Here is a 19,736-nt window from a genome sequence, read left to right as displayed (position 1 = left end):
TTGGTTGTGCAGAACCCTTTTTATATGTTGCTGAATTCAGTTTGCTGGTGTTTAGTTGAGAGTTTTTGTTTCTGTGTGCACAAAGGATATTGGTCTGTGGCTTCATTTTGTCGTGGTTTTCTCCTGGTGATGTCTTTGATTTTGATATCAGGCTAATTTTTTTAAAGTGATTTATTTATTTATTTGAAAGAGTTACAGAAAGCAAGAGAAAGAGGCAGGGAGAGATTTTCTCTCTGCTGGTTCACTCCCCAAATGGCCACAACAGTGGGAGCTGGATCAATCTGAAGCAAGGAGCCAGGAGCTTCTTCTGGGTCTCCCACTTGGGTGCAGGAGCCCCAGCACTTAGGCCATCCTTCGCTGGTTTTCCAGGCACATTAGCAGGCTTGAACTGGTGCATATATGGGATATCGATACCACAGGTGTTGGCCTTAGCCGCTATGCTACAGTGCTGGTGCCTAATAATGAGTGAATCTTGTTGTTTTTTGGAAGAGTTTGTGAAGAATTCATAACTCTTCTTTAATTCTTTGGTGAAATTTACCAGTGAAGTCATCTGGGCCTGAGTCGTGTGTGTGTGTGTGTGTGTGTGTGTGTGTGTGTGTAGGGGGATAGTTTTTAATTATTCAATCTTTTACTCATTGCATTGATGCTTACTTGTGTAGCATGTAAGTGGGTTGTAGATGCATATTTCTGTCAAAGAACAAGGGATCTAGGAGGAGTGAGTCCAACAGGAGTTGGAAAATTTGGGGGTGGTGGTCTTGTTGGCCTTATCTGGAGCCATGCCTTTTCTTCTCTCTCTATTGCCCAGTGTTCCTTAAAGGAAGCATTCTTCCTTCTCCCTCCTGAATGGATGCTACAGAGGTTAGGACTGGTAACCTGAGCCTGTCTGTCTGGTGGAAAAGATGCTTGTAGAGCATCCCCCAGCACAGGAGGGAATAGCACTCAGACCAAGACAAGAAAGAGTGGGGGTCTCGGGCCACCCTGGGAGCCTTCAGGTTGGGGTTTGTGTGGGTACATGCTCTGCCTTGCCTCAAATATGGATAAAAAGTCAAGGTACTTAAATTCTCTCTCTCTCTCTCTCTCACTTTTTAAAAAGATTTTATTTATTTATTTGAGAGGTAGAGTTACATATAGTGAGAGGGAGAGACAGAGAGAAAGGTCTTCCATCTGCTAGTTCACTCCCCAAATGGCCGCAGTGGCTGGAGCTGAGCCTATCTGAAGCCAGGAGCCAGGAGCTTATTCCGGTCTCCCACATAGGTTCAGGGGCCCAAGTGCTTGGATCATTTTCTACTGCTTTCCCAGGGCATAGCAGAGAGTTGGATTGGAAGTGGAGCAACTAGGACTTGAACCAGCGCCCTTATGGGATGCAGGCGCCACAGGAACCTACTGTGCCACAGCGCCAGCCCTGTACTTGAACTCTTTAGAGTCCCAAATGATAAATTACACAGATGCTTTAAGAATGAGATTGCTCTCTATTTGCTGACAAGAGATCTAGGTAAGTGAAATGTGCAAAATGGTGTTAAAACACATGGAAGAGAGCTTATAGATACATATGGGCTGGTAGAGGCAGAGTACCTGTGTACCCCAGATAAGAGTCCAGGTCAGTAGGACATTGCACACCTGGATTTTCCCCCATGATGGTTATACTGCCTTAACAAAATGATGAGCCTGTGTCAAGTGCAGTGGTGAGGCTGTGAGGTAGCTGAGTCATCAGAGAAATAGCCACCCTTCCAGTCTGTCCACCTCTGCCCGGGGAAGTGAGGAACTACCCAGTCCTCCATTTCCCAGAGCCTTGAGTGCCCCTGGGAAATCCTTCTGTCCACTTGCGGGAAGTGGGTGGCAGATCTCACAGGCCCTCCAGCTTGGGTGTTCCCCTCTCTTTTTAAAAATTTATTAATTTACTTGAAAGTCAGAGTTACACAGAGAGAGAAGGAGAGGTGCAGAGAGAATCTTCCATCCTAGATGGCCACAGTGGCCAGAGCTGTGCCAATCCAAAGTCAGGAGCTAGGAACTTCCTCTGGGTCTCCCATGCGGGCACAGCGGCCCGAGGATTTGGGTCATCTTCTACTGCTTTCCCAGGCCATAGCAGAGAGCTAGATTGATAGTGAAGCAGCCAGAACTCCAACCGGTGCCCATATAGGATGCCAGCACTGCAGGTGGTAGCTTTACCTGCTGTGCCACAGCGCCGACCCCAAGGGTGCTCCCTTCTGAGTGGCTTCAGTAGCCAGAGATCCCGGTCTGTCTTTCCAAGGGGAAGGGCTTTCCTTGCGCTCTGGCCTCGCTGTGGACTTCCAGCCAGATGGCTGCACGGGAGAGCACTTCATTCCTTCTCAGCAGACACGATCATGGGTGCTGTCTCTGCAACTAGTGAGGGTGCTGGGGAAGTGAAGCAGATGCCCGGACCCTTTGGACTTCCAAGCCTGTGCGCATCCACACCAGCGGCCTGTTCTTTCCCACCGAAGGCTGACAGAATGGCAAGCAGGGTCTGCTTGGTTCTTTGAAAATATCCACAAGCTTTGCTTCCACCAGAGTGAATGTATCGCCTCCTTCCAGGGGCTACCCCAGGAGGCTGGAGCCTCCCAGCCTGGGCTTCTGAGGTTCCAGGCGGGCTCCATGCCTGGGTGCAGGGCCTGAAACACTGAGGACTGTCACGTCTCTCCCGCAGAGAACACTTTCTGCAGTGGGGACCACGTGTCTTGGCACAGCCCTTTGGATAACAGCGAGTCGAGAATTCAGCACATGCTGCTCACAGAGGACCCGCAAATGCAACCCGTGCAGACACCCTTTGGGGTAGTGACCTTCCTCCAGGTGAGACACGGTTGGCCTCTGCCTGGAGCCTTCCCTGTGGGAAAAGTTCTGGCAAGACAGGAGCAGGAGGTTTTCTTTGATCCCCTCCATCTTCTGTTCCCGCTGATGGTTTGTCAGCAGATGATCTGCCTTAACCTTCTGAGGTGGCAGGAGGGGAGGGAAGGGGCTGCCTGGGTGTGAGAGGATGACTAGTGGAGTGAGGTCACAGGGAAGGTATTTTGTGAACCAGGAAAGGTGCAGACAGCCGCAGGTGCAGCTGGACTCTACTTTCCCAGAAGGGCTGTGAATCCACACACCACACACATACCACACCACACATACCACACCCCACACACACATACCACTCACCTCATGCACATACCACACTACACACACACCACACACACATACCACACACACACATACCACACACACACATACCACACACACACACACCACACCACACACATACACACACACACCACACCACACTACACACACCCCACACACACACACCCCACACACACATACCACACACACACACCACACATACACACACCACACCACACACACACACACCATACACACACATACCACACACATACCATACCACACACACACACACACCACACCACATACCACACCACACATACACACCACACACATACCACACACACACACCACACCACACATACACACCCCATACACACACCACATACCTCATACACATACCACACTACACACATCCCATACACAGACACACCTCACACACATACCACACCACACACATACCATGCCACACATATACACCACACACACATACCACACACACACACATACACACACATACCACACACCTCATGCACATACCACACGACATACACACCTCATGCACATACCACACCACACACACATACCACACACACCATACACACATACCACACACACTCCACACACAATACACATACCACATCCCACATACACCACACACTCATACCTACACACACACCTACACACACAAACACCACACACACACCACACATGCACACCACACGCATACACACACACCACACATGCACACCACACGCATACACACACACACCACATGCACACCACACGCATACACACACACACCACACATACCCACACACACCACACATACCCACACACACCACACACACACACACACACACGCTGCAGCAAGTGCTGGCTTTGGGTCATAAGGATGTCTCTACAGAGGTTCAGGTGTTCCCTGGAGGTTTACAGACTTAGCGCCTGATGAGGGAAGAGCTTCTCTGCAGAACTGCCGGAGCATCTGGGCCGTGGTCCCGAGCCTGAAGGGTCTCAGACCGTGTGCAGTCCCTATAATGCCAGACAGTGGGAACATCTCCCTGAACCGCCTCTCAGCCTAGCGTTAAACCTTGTGTCTGCCAGAAACCTCACCCTTCACCGCAAGGGCAGGCAGGCGTCAGGCCTCAGTGCTGTCTGTGGACCCAGCCATCTCCTAGCCAGGCGGCAGCCCCCTCTAAGGTTGGGTGCCAGCTAATTTGAGACACAGCAGCTCCCAGCACAGATCCTGCCTGTGGTCTCTCCCCTTGAGGTCCCCCAGGAGAGCCTGGTGGCTGCGCTTCAGGGAGGGATGATCATTAATGCACAGTGGCATCTTGTCCCCCGCCCTAGATTGTCGGTGTCTGCACCGAAGAGCTGCACTCAGCCCAGCAGTGGAACGGGCAGGGCATCCTGGAGCTGCTGCGGACTGTGCCTGTGTGAGTACGTGCCCCTTGGGGGGGTGGGGCCTGGCGACGGGAGGGGGTCCCTGTTTCACCCCACATGTGGGGCTCCCTTTGCATTGCTGTTTCAAGCACTGGTTTTCCCATCAGGGCTTCCTGACAGTCTGTAACCTGGACTGTTCCCCTGTGTTCGGGGACTGGGGCAGCAAACAGGGCAGGCTTTCACCCCAGCCTGTCAGCCCCAGACCCTTAGTTACCATCGTATCCCCTTTCCTTGTCCACAGCGCTGGCGGCCCCTGGCTGATAACTGACATGCGGAGGGGAGAAACCATATTTGAGATCGATCCACACCTGCAAGTATGTCTTGAGTGAGGGAAACCTTCTAGCACATGGTGCCTAGTCCTCTTCCAGATAACACTGACTTTCATCCTGGGAAAAGAGAGGAGCCTGATATGTGATTGAGTAGAAATATGGCATGATTTGCGACTTGTCCCCTGAATTCCGCAAGTACACAAAGGGGAGCGTAGATTTCAGCCCAGGCAAGTCTATCTCAGACACATGCATTTTGCATTTTAAAAGGGTGAATTTTATTGTATGCAAATTATGTGTCAACTTTAAAAATTAGATCTCTAGCAATGAAAGAAAATAAGTAGATATGGCTTTCTTGCCAAATATTCATTCCTTTACTTCCCCCTTCTTTTTTTTTTTTTTTTAAGATTTATTTCATTATATATTTGGAAGGCAGAGTTAGAGAGAGAGAGGGAGAGACAGAGAGGTCTTCCATCCACTGGTTCACTCCCTAAATGGCCACAGTAGCCAGGGATGGGTCAGGCCAAAGCCAGAAGCCAGGAGCTTCTTCTGGGTCTCCTACATGGATACAGGGGTCCAAGCACTTGGGCCATCTTTCGTTGCTTTCCAGGCACATTAGTAGGGAACTAGATTGGAAGTGGAGCAGGCAGGACCCCCAACGAGCACCTACACGGGGTGACAGCACTGCAGGCAGAGGCTTAACCACAACACCGGCCCCATAATTTTCCCTTCGTAAAGAACACAGACAAGGCTCACATTGTGGCACAGCAGGTTAAGCTTCTGCTTGCAATACCAGCATCCCATATGGCCACCAATTTGAGTCCTGGTTGCTCCATTTTGGATCCAGCTCTCTGCTAATGAGCATGGGAAAATAGCAGAAGATGGCCTAAGTGTTTGGACTCTTTCAACTTACGTGGGAGACCTAGATGGAGTTCCAGGCTCCTGGCTCTGGTCTAAACCATCCCTGGTCATTGCAGCTGGTTAGGAAATGAACCAGTGGGTAGAAGATCTTATTCTCTCTCTCTCTTCCCTCTCTGTCTCACCCTCCTCATCTCACCCTCTCTCTATGTGTGTCACTCTGCTTTCCAAATAAGTAAGTCTTACACACACACACACACACACACACACACACACAGACTTTCAGGGAGCTTTCTCACCCCCACCTCCGCCCCTTGCCAGACAGTGGTGCAAGTGACACCACTCCCTGACCAGCTGCAGCGCTGGTGGGCCTGAGGCCCTGCTCCTCCTTTGAGACACATGCTCCAGCCTGAGCAGTCAGATACTGAGCTGCCCTTCCTGCTGGCTAGGTCAGCATCCTTCATGTGTAAAGGAGTCTTCAGACACGCAGGCCTGCAGCTGCCCCTCACAGTGGCCCACCTGGACAGCCTCACCGTCTTTAGTGTCCTAGAAGAAGCACTCATCAGCATGTGGATGGATTTTGAAAGACCCAGGAGCATGCCTGCTTTTGCTATGGCCTGCTCAGGGAGCAGGAGCAGCAGGCATCCTACCAGGTGCCTGCCATGGGCGTGGCTCCTGCTCCCCCTCCACCAGTTGCAGGGCAGTGCTGTCTCTGAACCTTTCCTTCTCTAAAGCTCTGGCAGGCCACAGGCAGCTGCCTTCTGGAGCAGGGCAGAGGTGGCAGATGGACACGCTGCCTGCAGTCCCCGGGTTCTCTACTGCACGCCTATGAGGGCTTGGGCATGAATCTTCATTCACAGATGATGCTCCTCTGTCTTCCTAGTGCCTTTAACACTGAAACTTTCAAGTTGTTGCCAACATCCTCTGTTATCTCTGCTTTAAGTTTGGTTTCCTTGTAGCTTCTGCTTATGCAAGAACCAGGAACCATGAAGGCTGAGCCCTTTGTCTGCAGCCTGGTCCTTTGAAATAGTAAGGCAAGCAACTTGTCCTTTGTCTGCATGCTAAGAATAGTTCTCTGTGGTCTGCAGGCTCTCGAGACCAGCCCGCAGGACCCAGAGCACCCAAGTGTCTGTCAAAGCAAGTAGGGAGCCATGGGAGAAGGATGCAGCTTGCTTTCCTAGTCTCTGTGGACCAGGTGTGAACTCCGCTGCGTTCCCTTATGCTGCCCTCAGGCCTGCTTTTGCTGTCAGTCCAGTTTAGAACTGCTCCTGTCCTTCAATCCAAGCTCTGCCACTAACAAGCTGTGTGCCTGACCCAGTCTCCTTATTTCTCTGGCTCTTAACTCTTTCTTTTCATTTATGAAGTAGGTACACTGGACCAGTTTAGCCAGGAGGTATCTAGTCTTAGCTCTTAGCTGGGTAAAGGGCTTCAGGGCAGCCAGTGGAGAGGGAGAAGCCCAGGCTCTCCCCTCAGCAAGAAGGGCTCACCTGCTGCTACCTGGAGGACCCAGAGCCATTCCCTGCTGCTAACCTCTCCCTACCAGAGCCCCAGCGTTGTCCAGGCTGATGGTGACACTGGGAAAGAGGAGGGAGTGCTTGATGGGAAGGAGGTGTCCTAGGCAGGGACACTTGTGATAAGTCCCAACAAATGAGAGCAGTTTCCCCCAGATAGCTCCCTGACTGGCCAGTTTGGTGCCCATGATGCCATAGCAGGGCAAGGGGTGCTGATGAGGGGAGTGGGAGCACACAGCCTTGCTGGCATGCTCAGTCACAGGAGCTTTATTTGGCCCAGATGGCTGTGGATGGGCAGGGTTGCTGGAGCCTTCTAGATGACCTTTAATCTAAAACCCAGCATCTCAGCACTGTATTTTGCCAGAAAATCCAAGGATGTTTTGAGTACGGCTCTTCCTCGAGGCCATTTGGAGAGTGTTTGGACTCAACAGTGCCAAGACCTGCACAGAGGCAGAGCCTCCTGGCAGGGGGTTGGGGGTGGAGTAGGGACACTGTCTATAGTTGGTCACTGTCCTCCAGGCCCTTGTTCGATCTAAGAGATGGAAAAGGAACTCTATCTAGTGTCTTTTGCAAAACAAGTTAGGGGTGGCAGCCAGGAGACACCAGGGCTTCTGCTATTGGGCACATCTCTGTACAGCTGCACCCTCTAGCTGTTGGAAGAGGAACTGCAGACATGGCCTCCCTCACCTGTAGCTGGCTTCCCCTCTGACTGCTGTAGCAGGAAAGAGTTCTTGAAGGATCAGGGAGGAGAGGAGGAAGAGAACCTTCTTCAAGGAAGTGGGTCCTGTCTTTGCCACATCAGCTTCACAGGCCAGCATGGAGTGGGTAGGGTCTGGGCTCTGAAAGAGGAGGGAAAACCATGGTCCTGGAAGGCTGATGGTGGAAAAGCAGCTCCCCTTGGCTTTTCCATTCCTCCTGGTTCCCCTGCAGCAGTGCAGGGGCCGGCAGAGACAGTCGCATGCGGGAACCAGGCAGCGCAGCAGCAGAAGCCTTGCGCTGCATCTGTTGCGTCCTCCTTGGCACCTATGAGGGCTTGACACGTGCTCTAAGCATGGGAGTGGGGAGGGCAGTGGTGACTGTGGGGCCCCAGTTCTCTGAAGGAACTCTGGCTCTTTGGATCTTTTCAAGCAGGAGCGAGTTGACAAAGGCATCGAGACAGACGGCTCTAACCTGAGTGGTGTCAGCGCCAAGTGTGCCTGGGATGACCTGAGCCGGCCCCCCGAGGATGATGAGGACAGCCGGAGCATCTGCATCGGCACACAGCCCCGGAGGCTCTCTGGCAAAGGTGGGGCCATGGCCCGGCCCCGCTCCTCCCCTTTTCCCTCTCCAGGATGAGTCTTTAACGAAAACAGCCTGTTCAATAGTTTCTTTACTGGCCTGAGTTAAGCAGCAAGTAAAGTCTTCCAGCAGGGTGGAATTAAGGGAGCTTTATTGGCCCATTTATAGCTCTTTCCTGCGTGTGTTGCAAATACACCACCAGCAGGGACCATTGTGTTTTACCTTCAGGTCTTGCGATCTAGGGTCACGGATGTGAGTGGAAGCATTAGAACAGTTACAGGAAAAGCCCATAGTCCACCCAAGTACAAGAGAACAAGCACGGCCACCCACAGAATTGACACAGGGCCCAGTTCTGGCCTGAAGACCATGCCAGCCCTGGCGATCAATCATGTGAGGCCCACTTGCAAATGACCCCCCGTCGCACTGTCCTGTAGTTACAGAGTAAGGGGCTGTGGGTGGGGCACCCTGTACCTCTTGAGTTTGCATGAGATTTTGGGAAGGAAGATGAGTGTCCTGTTGGAAGCTCCCTGTGCTGGTCTCAACTGCAGAAACAGTTGTGGCTTTTAGCAGAGGGTATCCCAATATCCCAAGCCAACTCCAAAGGCAAAGCAGCTATTTTGTGTACGTGTGTGTCTGGCTTCTTGGTCTACTTCCTTTCTCTGTTTTTTTTTTTTTTTTTCTGATTTTTTTGAAGAAAAAGATCCCTTCAGCCTTGAATAGCACCTGCCTATGTGCTAACACTTGTGAAAGGTTTTCTCTTTCTGAAAAGGACAACTTAAACCCCTAGTGCAAATATTTGACCATGTTTAATCCCTTTCTTTCCTTCCTGTGTACCACATCTGTGGGAGATTCAGAAAGAGAGCACCCAGTTACCAGAATCATTCTGTTGCTTTTGACAAAAGAGGAAACTTAAGGAGGGATCTATAATATTATCTCAGAATTTAATTGTTCTTGACTAGGTTTTAAAAATTATAAAGGTAACCCATGCCACTGTAGCCAAAAAGAAGCTTGTAACCATCCCCTCCCCACTCTGAGCATGGCCCTTTGAGCACCTGATGTCAGTTTGCTGTGTTGTATGTGTTTACAGTTTGCAGAGTAAGTCTTAGATCAAAATCTGGATGCAGGGGAAAAGATTAGTACACTTTGCCCCAAAGACCACAAAACACCTTACAAGAAATAATCCCACCAAGGGACTCCTTTCTCACCCTAGCTAGCTCATGGGAGGCCCAGTTGCCTGGGACAGACCAAGGAAGGGATATGACCTCAGCATTCCATGACCCCGGCCCTAGAGGAAAGGGCAGCAGGGCCAAACCTTAGGGGACCCCCAAGAACCCAACTGGGAGCCAGGCACCTCCTCCTGGTCTCCGATGTGGGTGTAAGGCTCAAGCACTTGGGCCATCCTCCACTGCCTTCCCGGGCCACAGCAGTGTGCTGCAGAGCAGAGAGCTGGGCTGGAAGAGGAGCAACTGGGACAGAATCCGGCCCCCCAACTGGGACTAGAACCCGGGGTGCTGGCGCCGCAAGTGGAGGATTAGCCTAGTGAGCTGCGGCACCGGCGCCACTTGTCTTCCACGAGAATGGCAGTCCGCAGCCTCTGAGCTCCTGGAGAGCACTGCCTCGTCCACCCTTGATGGTCTGCACTTGCTCCGCCCTCACGTCTGGCTGCCCTGAGCAGGCTCAGGACCGGCTTCACTGGCAGCTTTCCCCAGCATGTCTGCTGAGCGGGGTCTGGGGCGAGGTGGGGGTGCTGAAAGCCCAGAGAGCCATCAGGCAATGTAGTGGTGTTGTTGCAGACACAGAACAGATCCGAGAGACCCTGAGAAGAGGACTCGAGATCAACAGCAAGCCCGTCCTTCCACCCATCAACCCTCAGCGGCAGAATGGCCTCACCCACGACCGGGCCCCGTAAGTTCCCCAGTGTCCCGGGGCGGGGATGAGGGGACAGTGTTGTCCTGAGGGGGTATTCCCTGCGGATTGCAAGGGGGAGAACAATGCCCATGGCCCTTGCTGGATGGGCCCACGGTCTCCGGACCTAAGTGCAGCCATGGTCTGGAGCACACAGACCTGTGGGTTGTAGGAAGGGACTTCAGAGGGGCGCAGCAGACCAGAAATATAAATAGCGGTAAATATTTACATGGACTGCGTGAACAGGCGGGGGGCCAGGTTGGGGCAAAATCTGACTTGGGGCCTCCTGGCCTTGTGGGAGCCCATTGTGCTGAGCACGGTTCCCTCCTTATCTCAGCCTCGGCCAGAGTTGCCCTTCCTTCCTTCCTGGAGCCTGGTCTCCGGCTGATAGCTGCAACCCCAGGGGCCTCCCTGTCTGGCCAGCCCCACACTGGACGCCTGCTGCTGGGGCCCTTCTTCCTGCCTGCCTTCTCTAGGGCCAGAGAAGGGAAGGGAAGTCCTTTGCAGGCTTCTGCTGCCTGTCCAAGGGCCCCTCCAGCCCTGAGGAGAGACTATGGCTATCCCAGAGGTCAGATCCGCTTCCCGTCAACCTCTCTTCCTCTGACTGGGGGCAAGTGGGGGCAGGGCTGGAGCTGGGCACCCCCCTCTGCCCTTAGTCCCTGGGCAGCTCTAGTGAATAACTGCTGGCAGTGGATGCCTGGGAGCTGGCAACCCAGGCAGGAACCTCGCCTGCCAGGGAGGAAATTGCTAGGCCTTGGGCTCAAAGGCAGGCCGCCTGATCCTGCAAGACCAGGGTGATCCGTGCTTCTTCTAAGAAGTCTTTATTATAAACTTGCCATGTAGCAAGCCTGGGCCCAAGGAGGCCGTCTGAGGTGCCCAGGTTCTCCCTTTGGGGGAGCATGAGTGAAATAATGAACTTGCAATGATTTGAGTCTGACTGTAGATGCCGTTTGCTACAAGTGGCTGCTGCTTTGGGTTCTAGCTCCAGTTGCCAAGCTATGATCCCCCAAAGTGGTAGTGGTACGGTACATTACAGAAAAGACAGGTCGGTCAGCAGGATCTGGTATAGTGGGAGGGCGTCTTAGAGGAGAGTGAATGACGTGAGGTGGACCTTGAAGGGGCCCTGGAATTTTAACAAGCAGGGAGAGAAGCTGAAGAGAATGGAGAACTGGGAGACCTGATGATGAAAGTTTCGTCTGCATCCCAGGAGCAGATTGTGGAGGAGGGAGCTCCTCTGGGAGTGGGGCTGCCCGAGCTGGCTCGCCAGGTGAACCTGCTGTCCAGAGTTTGCAGAGTTGCACTCTTGCTAGAGCAAAGATTCTGGAGAAGCTCCCCTGGCACTCCAGAGCATCTTTCAACTCCAGCCAGCTGCCCTGAACTAGCTGGCTTGAGGCACCAGCATCTTCCCTTGGCAGCAGCAGATGGCCAAGCTGGGTCAGGGGGCACCTGGAAGCTCTCCACCTGTGAGTCTGGACACCATCCCGGGGCCACACTCCTTCCCATGCCCTGAGCTTGGCTTCTCACCCTGGACCTCATTGTCACTGGTGGGAGGCCAGAGGTATTGTGGATTTCAAGTCTCGAGCAGATTTCTACAACTCGGAGGCAATCTCCTCCTGTGACATGCCTCCCTCTGCAAGGACAGAGCTTCTGGGCAGAGGGAGGGGCTCCTCCAGAGGTACACCCCACTTGCCCCTCTTATAGGCGTGAAACAGGCCTGAGATCTTACTCCCTGTCTTGGTCATGCTCCCAGCTGCTGCACCCCTAGACATCACAAGGAGGCACAAGGCTCTGGGTTCCACATCCACACTGACTGGGCAGTATGGCATCAGTTCTGAACCCAATGAAGTGAGGCTGTGGCCTCTGCCCTTTGTCTGTTGACTGAGATACAGAGAAGTGAGTGGGAAGAGATCAAAGGGGCTAGCCCTCGGGGGTCATCACCCCTCCCTGCAGCTCCAGGACCCAGGCAGCTCTCTGGAGTGCAGGGATCTACAGTCAGAAGGGAGTCGGAACATCTCCTCTGAGGTTCTCAGTGTGGTTACTGCTTTGTTAGCAATTGGTTGAAAAATGGTTCTTCCTCTTCCTTTCCCAAGAACATTCTCCAGCTCACCCTTAAGTCTCAGCATGTAGCTCCCTGTTACCACAGGATCGATGATGATGGGCCCAGTTCAGATTTGCAGGCGCAATTGTAATATCTGTGCTGCCCACTCCGGGACCTGACCCCGTTTCAGATATACCACATGGATTGTGACTGAGAGCGCCGACCCAAAATGTGCTGGCACCAGCATTTGCTGTGCTCCCTGTGGGGGAGCAGCCAGCGCAGGCCTTATTTTGTCTGCTGTCTGATTTCCCTTTAGTCAGGTTTTCTGGGTTGGGGTGCTCTGATGCATGAGTCTTCGTGGGTCTCTGTATGGTCTGAGAGGCCACATAGATCAGAGGTTCCAAACAGCTGATCCAGCTGGGCGCCAGCCTGCTCCTGTCCGCCTTGGTAGTAGCTGACGTTTGCATGGTGCTTAGTCTGTACCGGGTGCTGTTCCGAGTGCTTTCTTCCCGTATTAACTTTTTTTTTTTTTTTGAAAGATTTATTTTATTTATTTGAAAGACAGAGTTACAGAGAGAGGTAGAGACAGAGGGAGAGGTCCTCCATCTGCTGGTTCACTCCCCAGATGGCTGCAACGGCCGGAGCTGTGCCAATCTGGAACCAGGAGCTTCCTCTGGGTCTCCCATGGGGGTGCAGGGGCCCAAAGACTTGGGCCATCTTCTACTGCTTTCCCAGGTCATAGCAGAGAGCTGGATCAGAAGTGAAGCAGCCGAGACTAGAACCGGCGCCCATATGGGATGCCGGCACTTCAGGCCAGGGCTTTAACCCACAGCGCCGCCCCCCCCCCCCAATATTAACTTGATTCTCATAGTGCTCTATGAAGTAAATGATCTTGTATCTATGTCCCTTGTACTGATGAAGAAACTGAGGCACATAGGGGCTCCTAAGTAACTCACCTGAGCTGAGAGGTGGAGCAGCTTGGGGCAGTCTATCAGCTATTGAAACAGATGTGGTCTCCCCTACCCCATTCTCAGGGACCTCTTGAAGGCCCACAAGACTGTCTCAGAGAGTAATGACCCTCAGGTGGCACTCACCTAACTAATTGTAGCGTGAATAGAGACCTGTCACATGACACTGAGGACACGGCTGAAGTTGGCTGCTTATTTAACTCCGGGGAGGACAGACCTTGAGCCTTGGTGATTCCAAACCCCAGAAATAATGAGCTGGGTTGTAATCAGTTCATTTGTTCTAGAATCAGTTTTTGACACAAGGCCTCGTTTTCTTCCTGTTCTATCTCTGGCCCCTCCACTAGCTCAGGGCTAGGGGATTTCTTTGTTTCTTGGGACTTATTTCCTGCTTCCCAGAAAGGCGGGCCCTCTGGGTAACCTGCTCCTCTCCCACTCGCCTGCCAGCCCTCCTCCCACTGCCTTCCGGGAAGGAGAGTCCTTGGCCCTCTTTGGGGCTTCTTCGGCATTTCACAACCCTTGCATTCCAGCCATGAAATTTGTATCTGGCTTTTCCCAAGATGATCAGTTGAGAAAAGCCTCCTCCGGCTTGCAGGCGCCTCCCTTCCCACTGCTTGCTCGGGTGAGTTTGGGAGGCATAGGAAGCAACCCCTTTGTGCCAACTGAGGACAGCCTGTGCCTGCCAATGTCTGTAGGGATTTGGGGGGAGTGGAGAGGGCGTCCCTGGGCCTCCTTTCTGTGTGAGGTCACCTGGCCAGACGTGCACTGCTCTATGGAGTCTGGCCTTAGCCCCCAGCCTCTCCACAGTGACCTGGAGGGTGTGTGTGCCAGGTGCGGCCTGCTTCAGTGTTGCAGACCTCCTCCTCCTCCTCCTCCACTTCCTCCTCCTCACTTACTGCCTGAGGTCTGGGACTGTTTAGGAAGTCTCTGGGTTATGTGCCTGCCTAGGGAGGGCCAGGGCTTATGGGTGCATGCACACACGTTGGAGGGAGAGGATTCCTGGCTGTGGGAGAAGCACTTTGTAGTTGAGAGGCCTCTAAAAAGTAAACTCACCGTCACTGCGAAGTCAAGTTTCTTGAACTCCTTGAATGGCACCAACAGCTTTTAAGGTTTTGTTGTTGTTGCTTTTGCCTTACTTTCTTGGAGAATTAAGATTTTGTAGCATGAATTCTCCTATTGTGACATTCTCATCTGGAACACCTCCTACACACACACACACACACATGCACGCACGCACGCATGCATGCAGCACATTTCTGCTACTTTTGTGAGTGTGTCTGCTCCCATCTGTTTGGCCTTTTAGAAAGGGTGACTTTGCTGCCTCGAATTCCCATCTGAAATAGCCTGTAACCTGCCAAGGAATCATCCTTTAGAGAAGATTGTACTTTGTTTTACTCAGCCTATGAGGCCTTGAAAATTAATTCTAAAAAGAAAATATCTCATTTCCATCCCACCTACCAGCAAGGTTCAGTGAAGGAAGAGAGTTTCCATCTGGGGGAAGCGCTGGGCTGAAGCCAGTCCTGCTCACACACAGGCAGTGTGGGGGAACCGGCTCGGAGGGGTCTGTGTCAGCACAGTGGCCAGCCTGGGGCCTGCTCTGTCACATTGGCTTCCTCTGCCACTCCCACGCTCGGGAAGGATAGCTCTTTGCACTGGAAAGAAACCCAGAAAGAACGAGCTGGTTGGCAGGGCCCCGGCAGGCTCTGCAGGCCCCCAGCGTCCTCCTGGTCCCTGCTGTCCTGTGAAGGACCTTGCCAGGCCTTTCTCAGTACACTTCGGAAAGGGCAGCCAGGGGCCCCACAGCAAATCTGGTTTGGACAAATTTCTCTTTCAGTTCCATTCTTCTCTGCTTCCCCTAAGAGGTGAAGTCATGGCTGTGGTCGACACCCAACCTCAGGGCTCCTGAGTGGAGCTTTGAATTCTCAGTGCAAACGCTGCATCGCCTTCCTCGAGTTGCACAAGCAGGAGTATTTTTATCGCCCATCCTTGATCCTCAGTGTCACCCAACACTTCAGCACTGAGTCACTCCTGCAGGGAAGGGAGAGTCTCAAAGGTGAGAGCTGGAGAAAGGAGGTGACTCAGTGTCTCAGAAGACGGAAAGAGCAGGCCACTCGGGTCAGTGAGGGCCCAGCTTTCCCTCCAGGTCCAGGTCCCCGGGACCCAGAGGCATCCTGTTGACTCAGGAGTCCCCTAACCCTCTCCCAAGCTTTGCTCCCCCGTCTTCTTCAGCCACACTGTCTGTCACCCTCCCCTTGCAGGGTTTCCAATCGAACGTGACATCTTGTCCTTTGGTTAGCGGTGTTTACCACCACCCTTCGGTTGCCTTTGTTCTCCCTCTCAGAAGCTTTGTCAGAATCACCAGGTGGCACCACCTTGCGTGTAACAGTAGCTCTGGAGGTGAGTGGGTCCCCTCAGCTCAGCTCCATACCCAGCATTCCCATTCCCAGCTTGCCCTCAAGGGAGACCTGCCAGTGGTTCTTTCTCTGGAAAGTTCAGAGCTTTTATCAGCAATCAGAAAGCAAAAGGAATCATCTCCCAGGCAAACTGCAGACAGAAAAGGTGGGGCTGGGCTCTGCAGGCCAAACCCACTTCGCTTCTGAGTAATTGCAGGCCCTGCAGCCCTGGTTCCTGTCCCCGGGTGTGCCTAAGGAACAGGCCCCACATCGTGTGCAGTGCAGACATCGTTTGTGGCTAAAAGGAGTCTCAGTGATTCAGCTCCTCTCCGTTCTGCCCCTGCTGCCAATTAAAGAATGTGGCCGACCCCCTTTGGGCTAAGACAGAAAAGTGAAGACTTTGCCATTTGAAGAGACCAGGATGGAGAGGAAGCATGGATAAGGTCTGTCAGTCTGTGAAGTGCAGGTAGGATGGCCAGGGCAAGTCAGATGAACTGTACAGTTTATCTTACAGTAGTCAAGATTCTACCTTGACACTGGAAGCAGAGGGTATGTTAGGATATGTAAAAAAGTCACCTTATGAAGTGAGAAGGGAAAATCTAGAATGTGTTATATAGACAGGTGGTAAAGACTAAATGGGAAAATTTAGATCAATTCCTGTATTACTACGGGGTCCTTCCAAACCGTCCCATAAACCACCTCACAGTGCTGCCAATATGGGCTGGATGGGTTCTTGCATCTTACCATGCGCCATGCCCTGTGTTGTAAGCTGCTGTTGTCCCCATTTTGCAAACTAGAACACTGAGGCTTAGATAGGTTATGTAACTTACCTAGAGGCAAACTGCTAGGAAGAATGTCTGCTGGGATTTGAACGCAGGGTTGCTGACTCCAGATCTAGGCCCCTTCACCATTATGTATTGCCTGTGAAAGAGGATAAGAGTGGAGAAAGTGCATGTCAATTCACAGGGGAAATAACTGGAAGGAAGGCCTTGGAAGTCTACACCCAAGTGCACGGAGCAGAACTGGTACATTAGCTTGCCTGGAAACCTGTGAAGGGGCAGGGCAGGCAGGGCAGAGGAGACCATTTGGCTGAGAGAAGCACACTGAAAACTGAAATGAAATCTGCTACAGGATATGCTCCATCAGGAAGAGTGAGGAAGACATCTGGGGCACAGGAAATGGGATCCAGCATGAGAGGGGGCGAGCAATACCAGGGAGTACAGGTGGAGAGTGATTCCAAGTGACAGGTGCAGGGGAGAATGGGAGGAAGAAGCCAGCTCAGGAACAGCCTGGAGAACTCTTTCAGCAGGTAAAGTCGATAGATACTTCATATGCTTCAGTGTCTTGGGGGTATCTGTAGACCGTTGGTGGTAATTTAGGATTGAATTGGTGGTAAGCACAAAGGAAATGAAGATGGTTATTAATAAATCCAAGGAAAGGAGAAAGTTATGACACAGGGGAAAAGTAAGTATGGTGCACTGCATGGCTCAGCTGTAGACCACATCGGCATAGTTGTGATAGGGTAAACTCCTAAGACAATGGGCAGGTGAGAGGGCAGAATGAAAGACAGCTAAAAGCTCCTCTTCCATAGTGCGGAGGCGGTAGATAAAGCCTGAAAAGAAAATGCCAGGAATTAGAAATAAATTCTATTTCAAATATCAAGGAAAATACCGAAAGAATCAATTAACAGTTGACAGTGGTCGTCTCTGAGAAGTAGGACTGAGAAGACTGCTGACTGTTGTACCAACTTTATGGATCCATTTGACTCTTTAAAAAAGAAAAGCAAAGAAACGATATGGTGTGAGCTACTATCCAGGTGAAAAGCACCAAAGTGGCCCCAAGGCAAGCCCAGGGGTACGTGAGCTCCTGGCCATCCTGCTAGGAGGTGAAAGTCAGTGTGCTAACGTTTTATTGAGTTTTAAGTGGACAGAGGGTCCTCTGGTTAAGACTGAAGAATGCTGGCTTACCTAAAATGAAATCAGTGTGCTTTCCCTCTGCAGGCCTCAGGAATCCAAAATGCCAGCATTCTGTGACTCTACTCAGGCATGGTGCACATCGAATCCACCTGCATTTCCAGAGGCTCTTCTTAAGTCAGAATCCTGTTGAATGTCCTTTGGAAAGCTATGTTCTGTCTCCTCGGAAGGCAGTTCTTATAAGAGGTCAGGGAAAAGATAGATGTGTTTTCATGGCCCTGAAGCCCCACTCCAAAGGGAGGGGAGTTTTTGAAGGAGTGGTGTCATGGTGACGTTCTCGCTGTTGTCAGGAGACTTGCGGTTGCGCCCCTTCTCTCTGTCTGCTCATTGTGTAAAGTTGGACTAGTTATTTAAGTGAAAGGCTCTGGGCTTCAGCTTCTTTATCTGTAAAATGAGTAAGGGAATACCTATTTGTGGGGCTGTTAAGAAAACGAAAGGGTGCCGGCGCTGTTAATGCCCTGGCCTGAAGCGCTGGCATCCTATATGGGCACAGGTCCAAGATCCGGCTGCTCCACTTCCAATCCAGCTCTCTGCTATGGCCTGGGAAAGCAGTATAAGATGGCCCAAGTGCTTGGGCCCCTGCACCCGCATGGGAGATCCTGGCTCCTGGCTTTGGATCGGCACAGCTCCAGCCGTTGCAGCCAACTGGGGAGTGAACCATCGGATGGAGGACCTCTCTCTCTCTCTCTCTCTCTGTGCCTCTCCTCTCTCTATGTAACTCTGACTTTCGAATAAATAAATAAATCTTAATAAAAAAAAAAAAAAAAGAAAATGAAAGACAACAAAGTATGTGAAGGGAGTAGCTACAGTCACATAGTCCCAGGGCCATAGTCAGTGCTCGATAGAAGGTATCTTTTAATACCATTATTGTGAATAGTTCCCTGAAAACGAAAAGTAGGTATAATTCCTCCAGAGACCAGCATAGGTATATAGAGAATCTTTCACACAGCTCAGGGTTTTGGAAGAATTTGAGCAAAAGCTAGAAGGAAAAATGTGTTACACCAGCACAGCCTTTTAAAGAGCAGGGTCAAAGAATAGCCAAAACTCAAGAACTGCATCTTGTGAAAAAGTGCTATGACCAGCAAAAAGCCTTCATTTTTGTGCTTCTTTTGAGAGTGAGAAGAAAACCCGAGGTATCGTCATTTGGACAGAGTCAATGTTAATCAGCGGCCAAGAGAAAACAAAGTTAACTCGAGTTCTCTTATGCTTCTGTCTCAAAAACAAACAGCTTCAGACCAGGAAAGCTCACATAGGCATTGACAAGAGTATTTAAACGGTGGTTTCGGGCCAGCACTGTGGCTCACTTGGCTAATCCTCCACCTGTGGTGCCGGCACCCCGGGTTCTAGTCCCGGTCGGGGTGCCGGATTCTGTCCCAGTTGCCCCTCTTCCAGGCCAGCTCTCTGCTGTGGCCAGGGAGTGCAGTGGAGGATGGCCCAAGTGCTTGGGCCCTGCACCCCATGGGAGACCAGGAGAAGCACCTGGCTCCTGGCTTTGGATCAGTGCAGTGCGCCGGCTGCAGCGGCCATTGGAAGGTGAACCAACGGCAAAGGAAGACCTTTCTCTCTGTCTCTCTCTCACTGTCCATTCTGCCTGTTAAAAACAAACAAACAAACAAAAAACACTGTGGTTTCAGGTATCTTAGTACATATGAGCGGGGAGTTTTCCAAATACTCCTAGAAAATGTGTGTTGTTTTTATTTAAAAATTTTTTTAAAGATTTATTTGTTTCAAAGTCAGAGATACAGAGAGGAGAAAGAAGGAGATCTTCCATACACTGTTTTACTCCTCAGACGGCTGTAGTAGCCAATGCTGGGCCAGGCCGAGGTCAGGAGCCAGGAGCTTCATCCGGGTCTCCCACATGGGTGACTGGAGCCCAAATGCTTGAGCCATCTTCCACTGCTTTTCTCAGCCCATTAACAAGGAACTGGATTAAAAGTGGAACAACCAGGACATGAACCAGCACCCATAGGGATACTGTTATCACAGGCAGCA

At 51.7% G+C, this 19,736-nt stretch overlaps 1 protein-coding gene and 1 long non-coding RNA gene across 9 annotated transcripts in view; one reads left to right on the top strand and one right to left on the bottom strand.

Moving 5' to 3' along the window:
- Positions 1–19,736, top strand: part of SUFU (SUFU negative regulator of hedgehog signaling) — a 122,683-nt gene that overhangs the window by 78,956 nt on the left and 23,991 nt on the right. For 4 of the 8 annotated variants that reach the window (XR_001795156.3, XM_051823538.2, XM_017348522.3 and 1 more), the window contains exons 4-8: positions 2,663–2,805; positions 4,465–4,550; positions 4,799–4,871; positions 8,321–8,477; positions 10,264–10,375. Coding sequence is in view for 7 of the 8 variants with exons in the window: in XM_051823538.2 (XP_051679498.2) it covers positions 2,663–2,805; positions 4,465–4,550; positions 4,799–4,871; positions 8,321–8,477; positions 10,264–10,375 (571 nt within the window). In the remaining variant the exon portion in view is untranslated. Of the gene's footprint in view, positions 1–2,662; positions 2,806–4,464; positions 4,551–4,798; positions 4,872–8,320; positions 8,478–10,263; positions 10,376–17,771; positions 18,512–19,736 lie in introns of those variants that run through there. The other 4 variants (XM_017348523.3, XM_002718581.5, XM_070057303.1 and 1 more) reach the window with 3 other exon arrangements.
- On the bottom strand, positions 14,753–17,874 carry LOC138845314 (uncharacterized). Its single transcript, XR_011382301.1, has 3 exons — positions 17,739–17,874; positions 16,602–16,692; positions 14,753–15,030 (listed from the first exon to the last, which is right to left on the bottom strand). It is a non-coding gene; the product is annotated as an uncharacterized lncRNA (long non-coding RNA).

Source organism: Oryctolagus cuniculus, chromosome 15, assembly GCF_964237555.1.
Source record: "Oryctolagus cuniculus chromosome 15, mOryCun1.1, whole genome shotgun sequence".
In the NCBI taxonomy this organism is placed as follows: Eukaryota; Metazoa; Chordata; class Mammalia; order Lagomorpha; family Leporidae; genus Oryctolagus; species Oryctolagus cuniculus.
The sequence above is the reverse complement of the archived record's forward strand: the minus strand, read 5'-3'. Positions and strand labels throughout refer to the sequence as shown.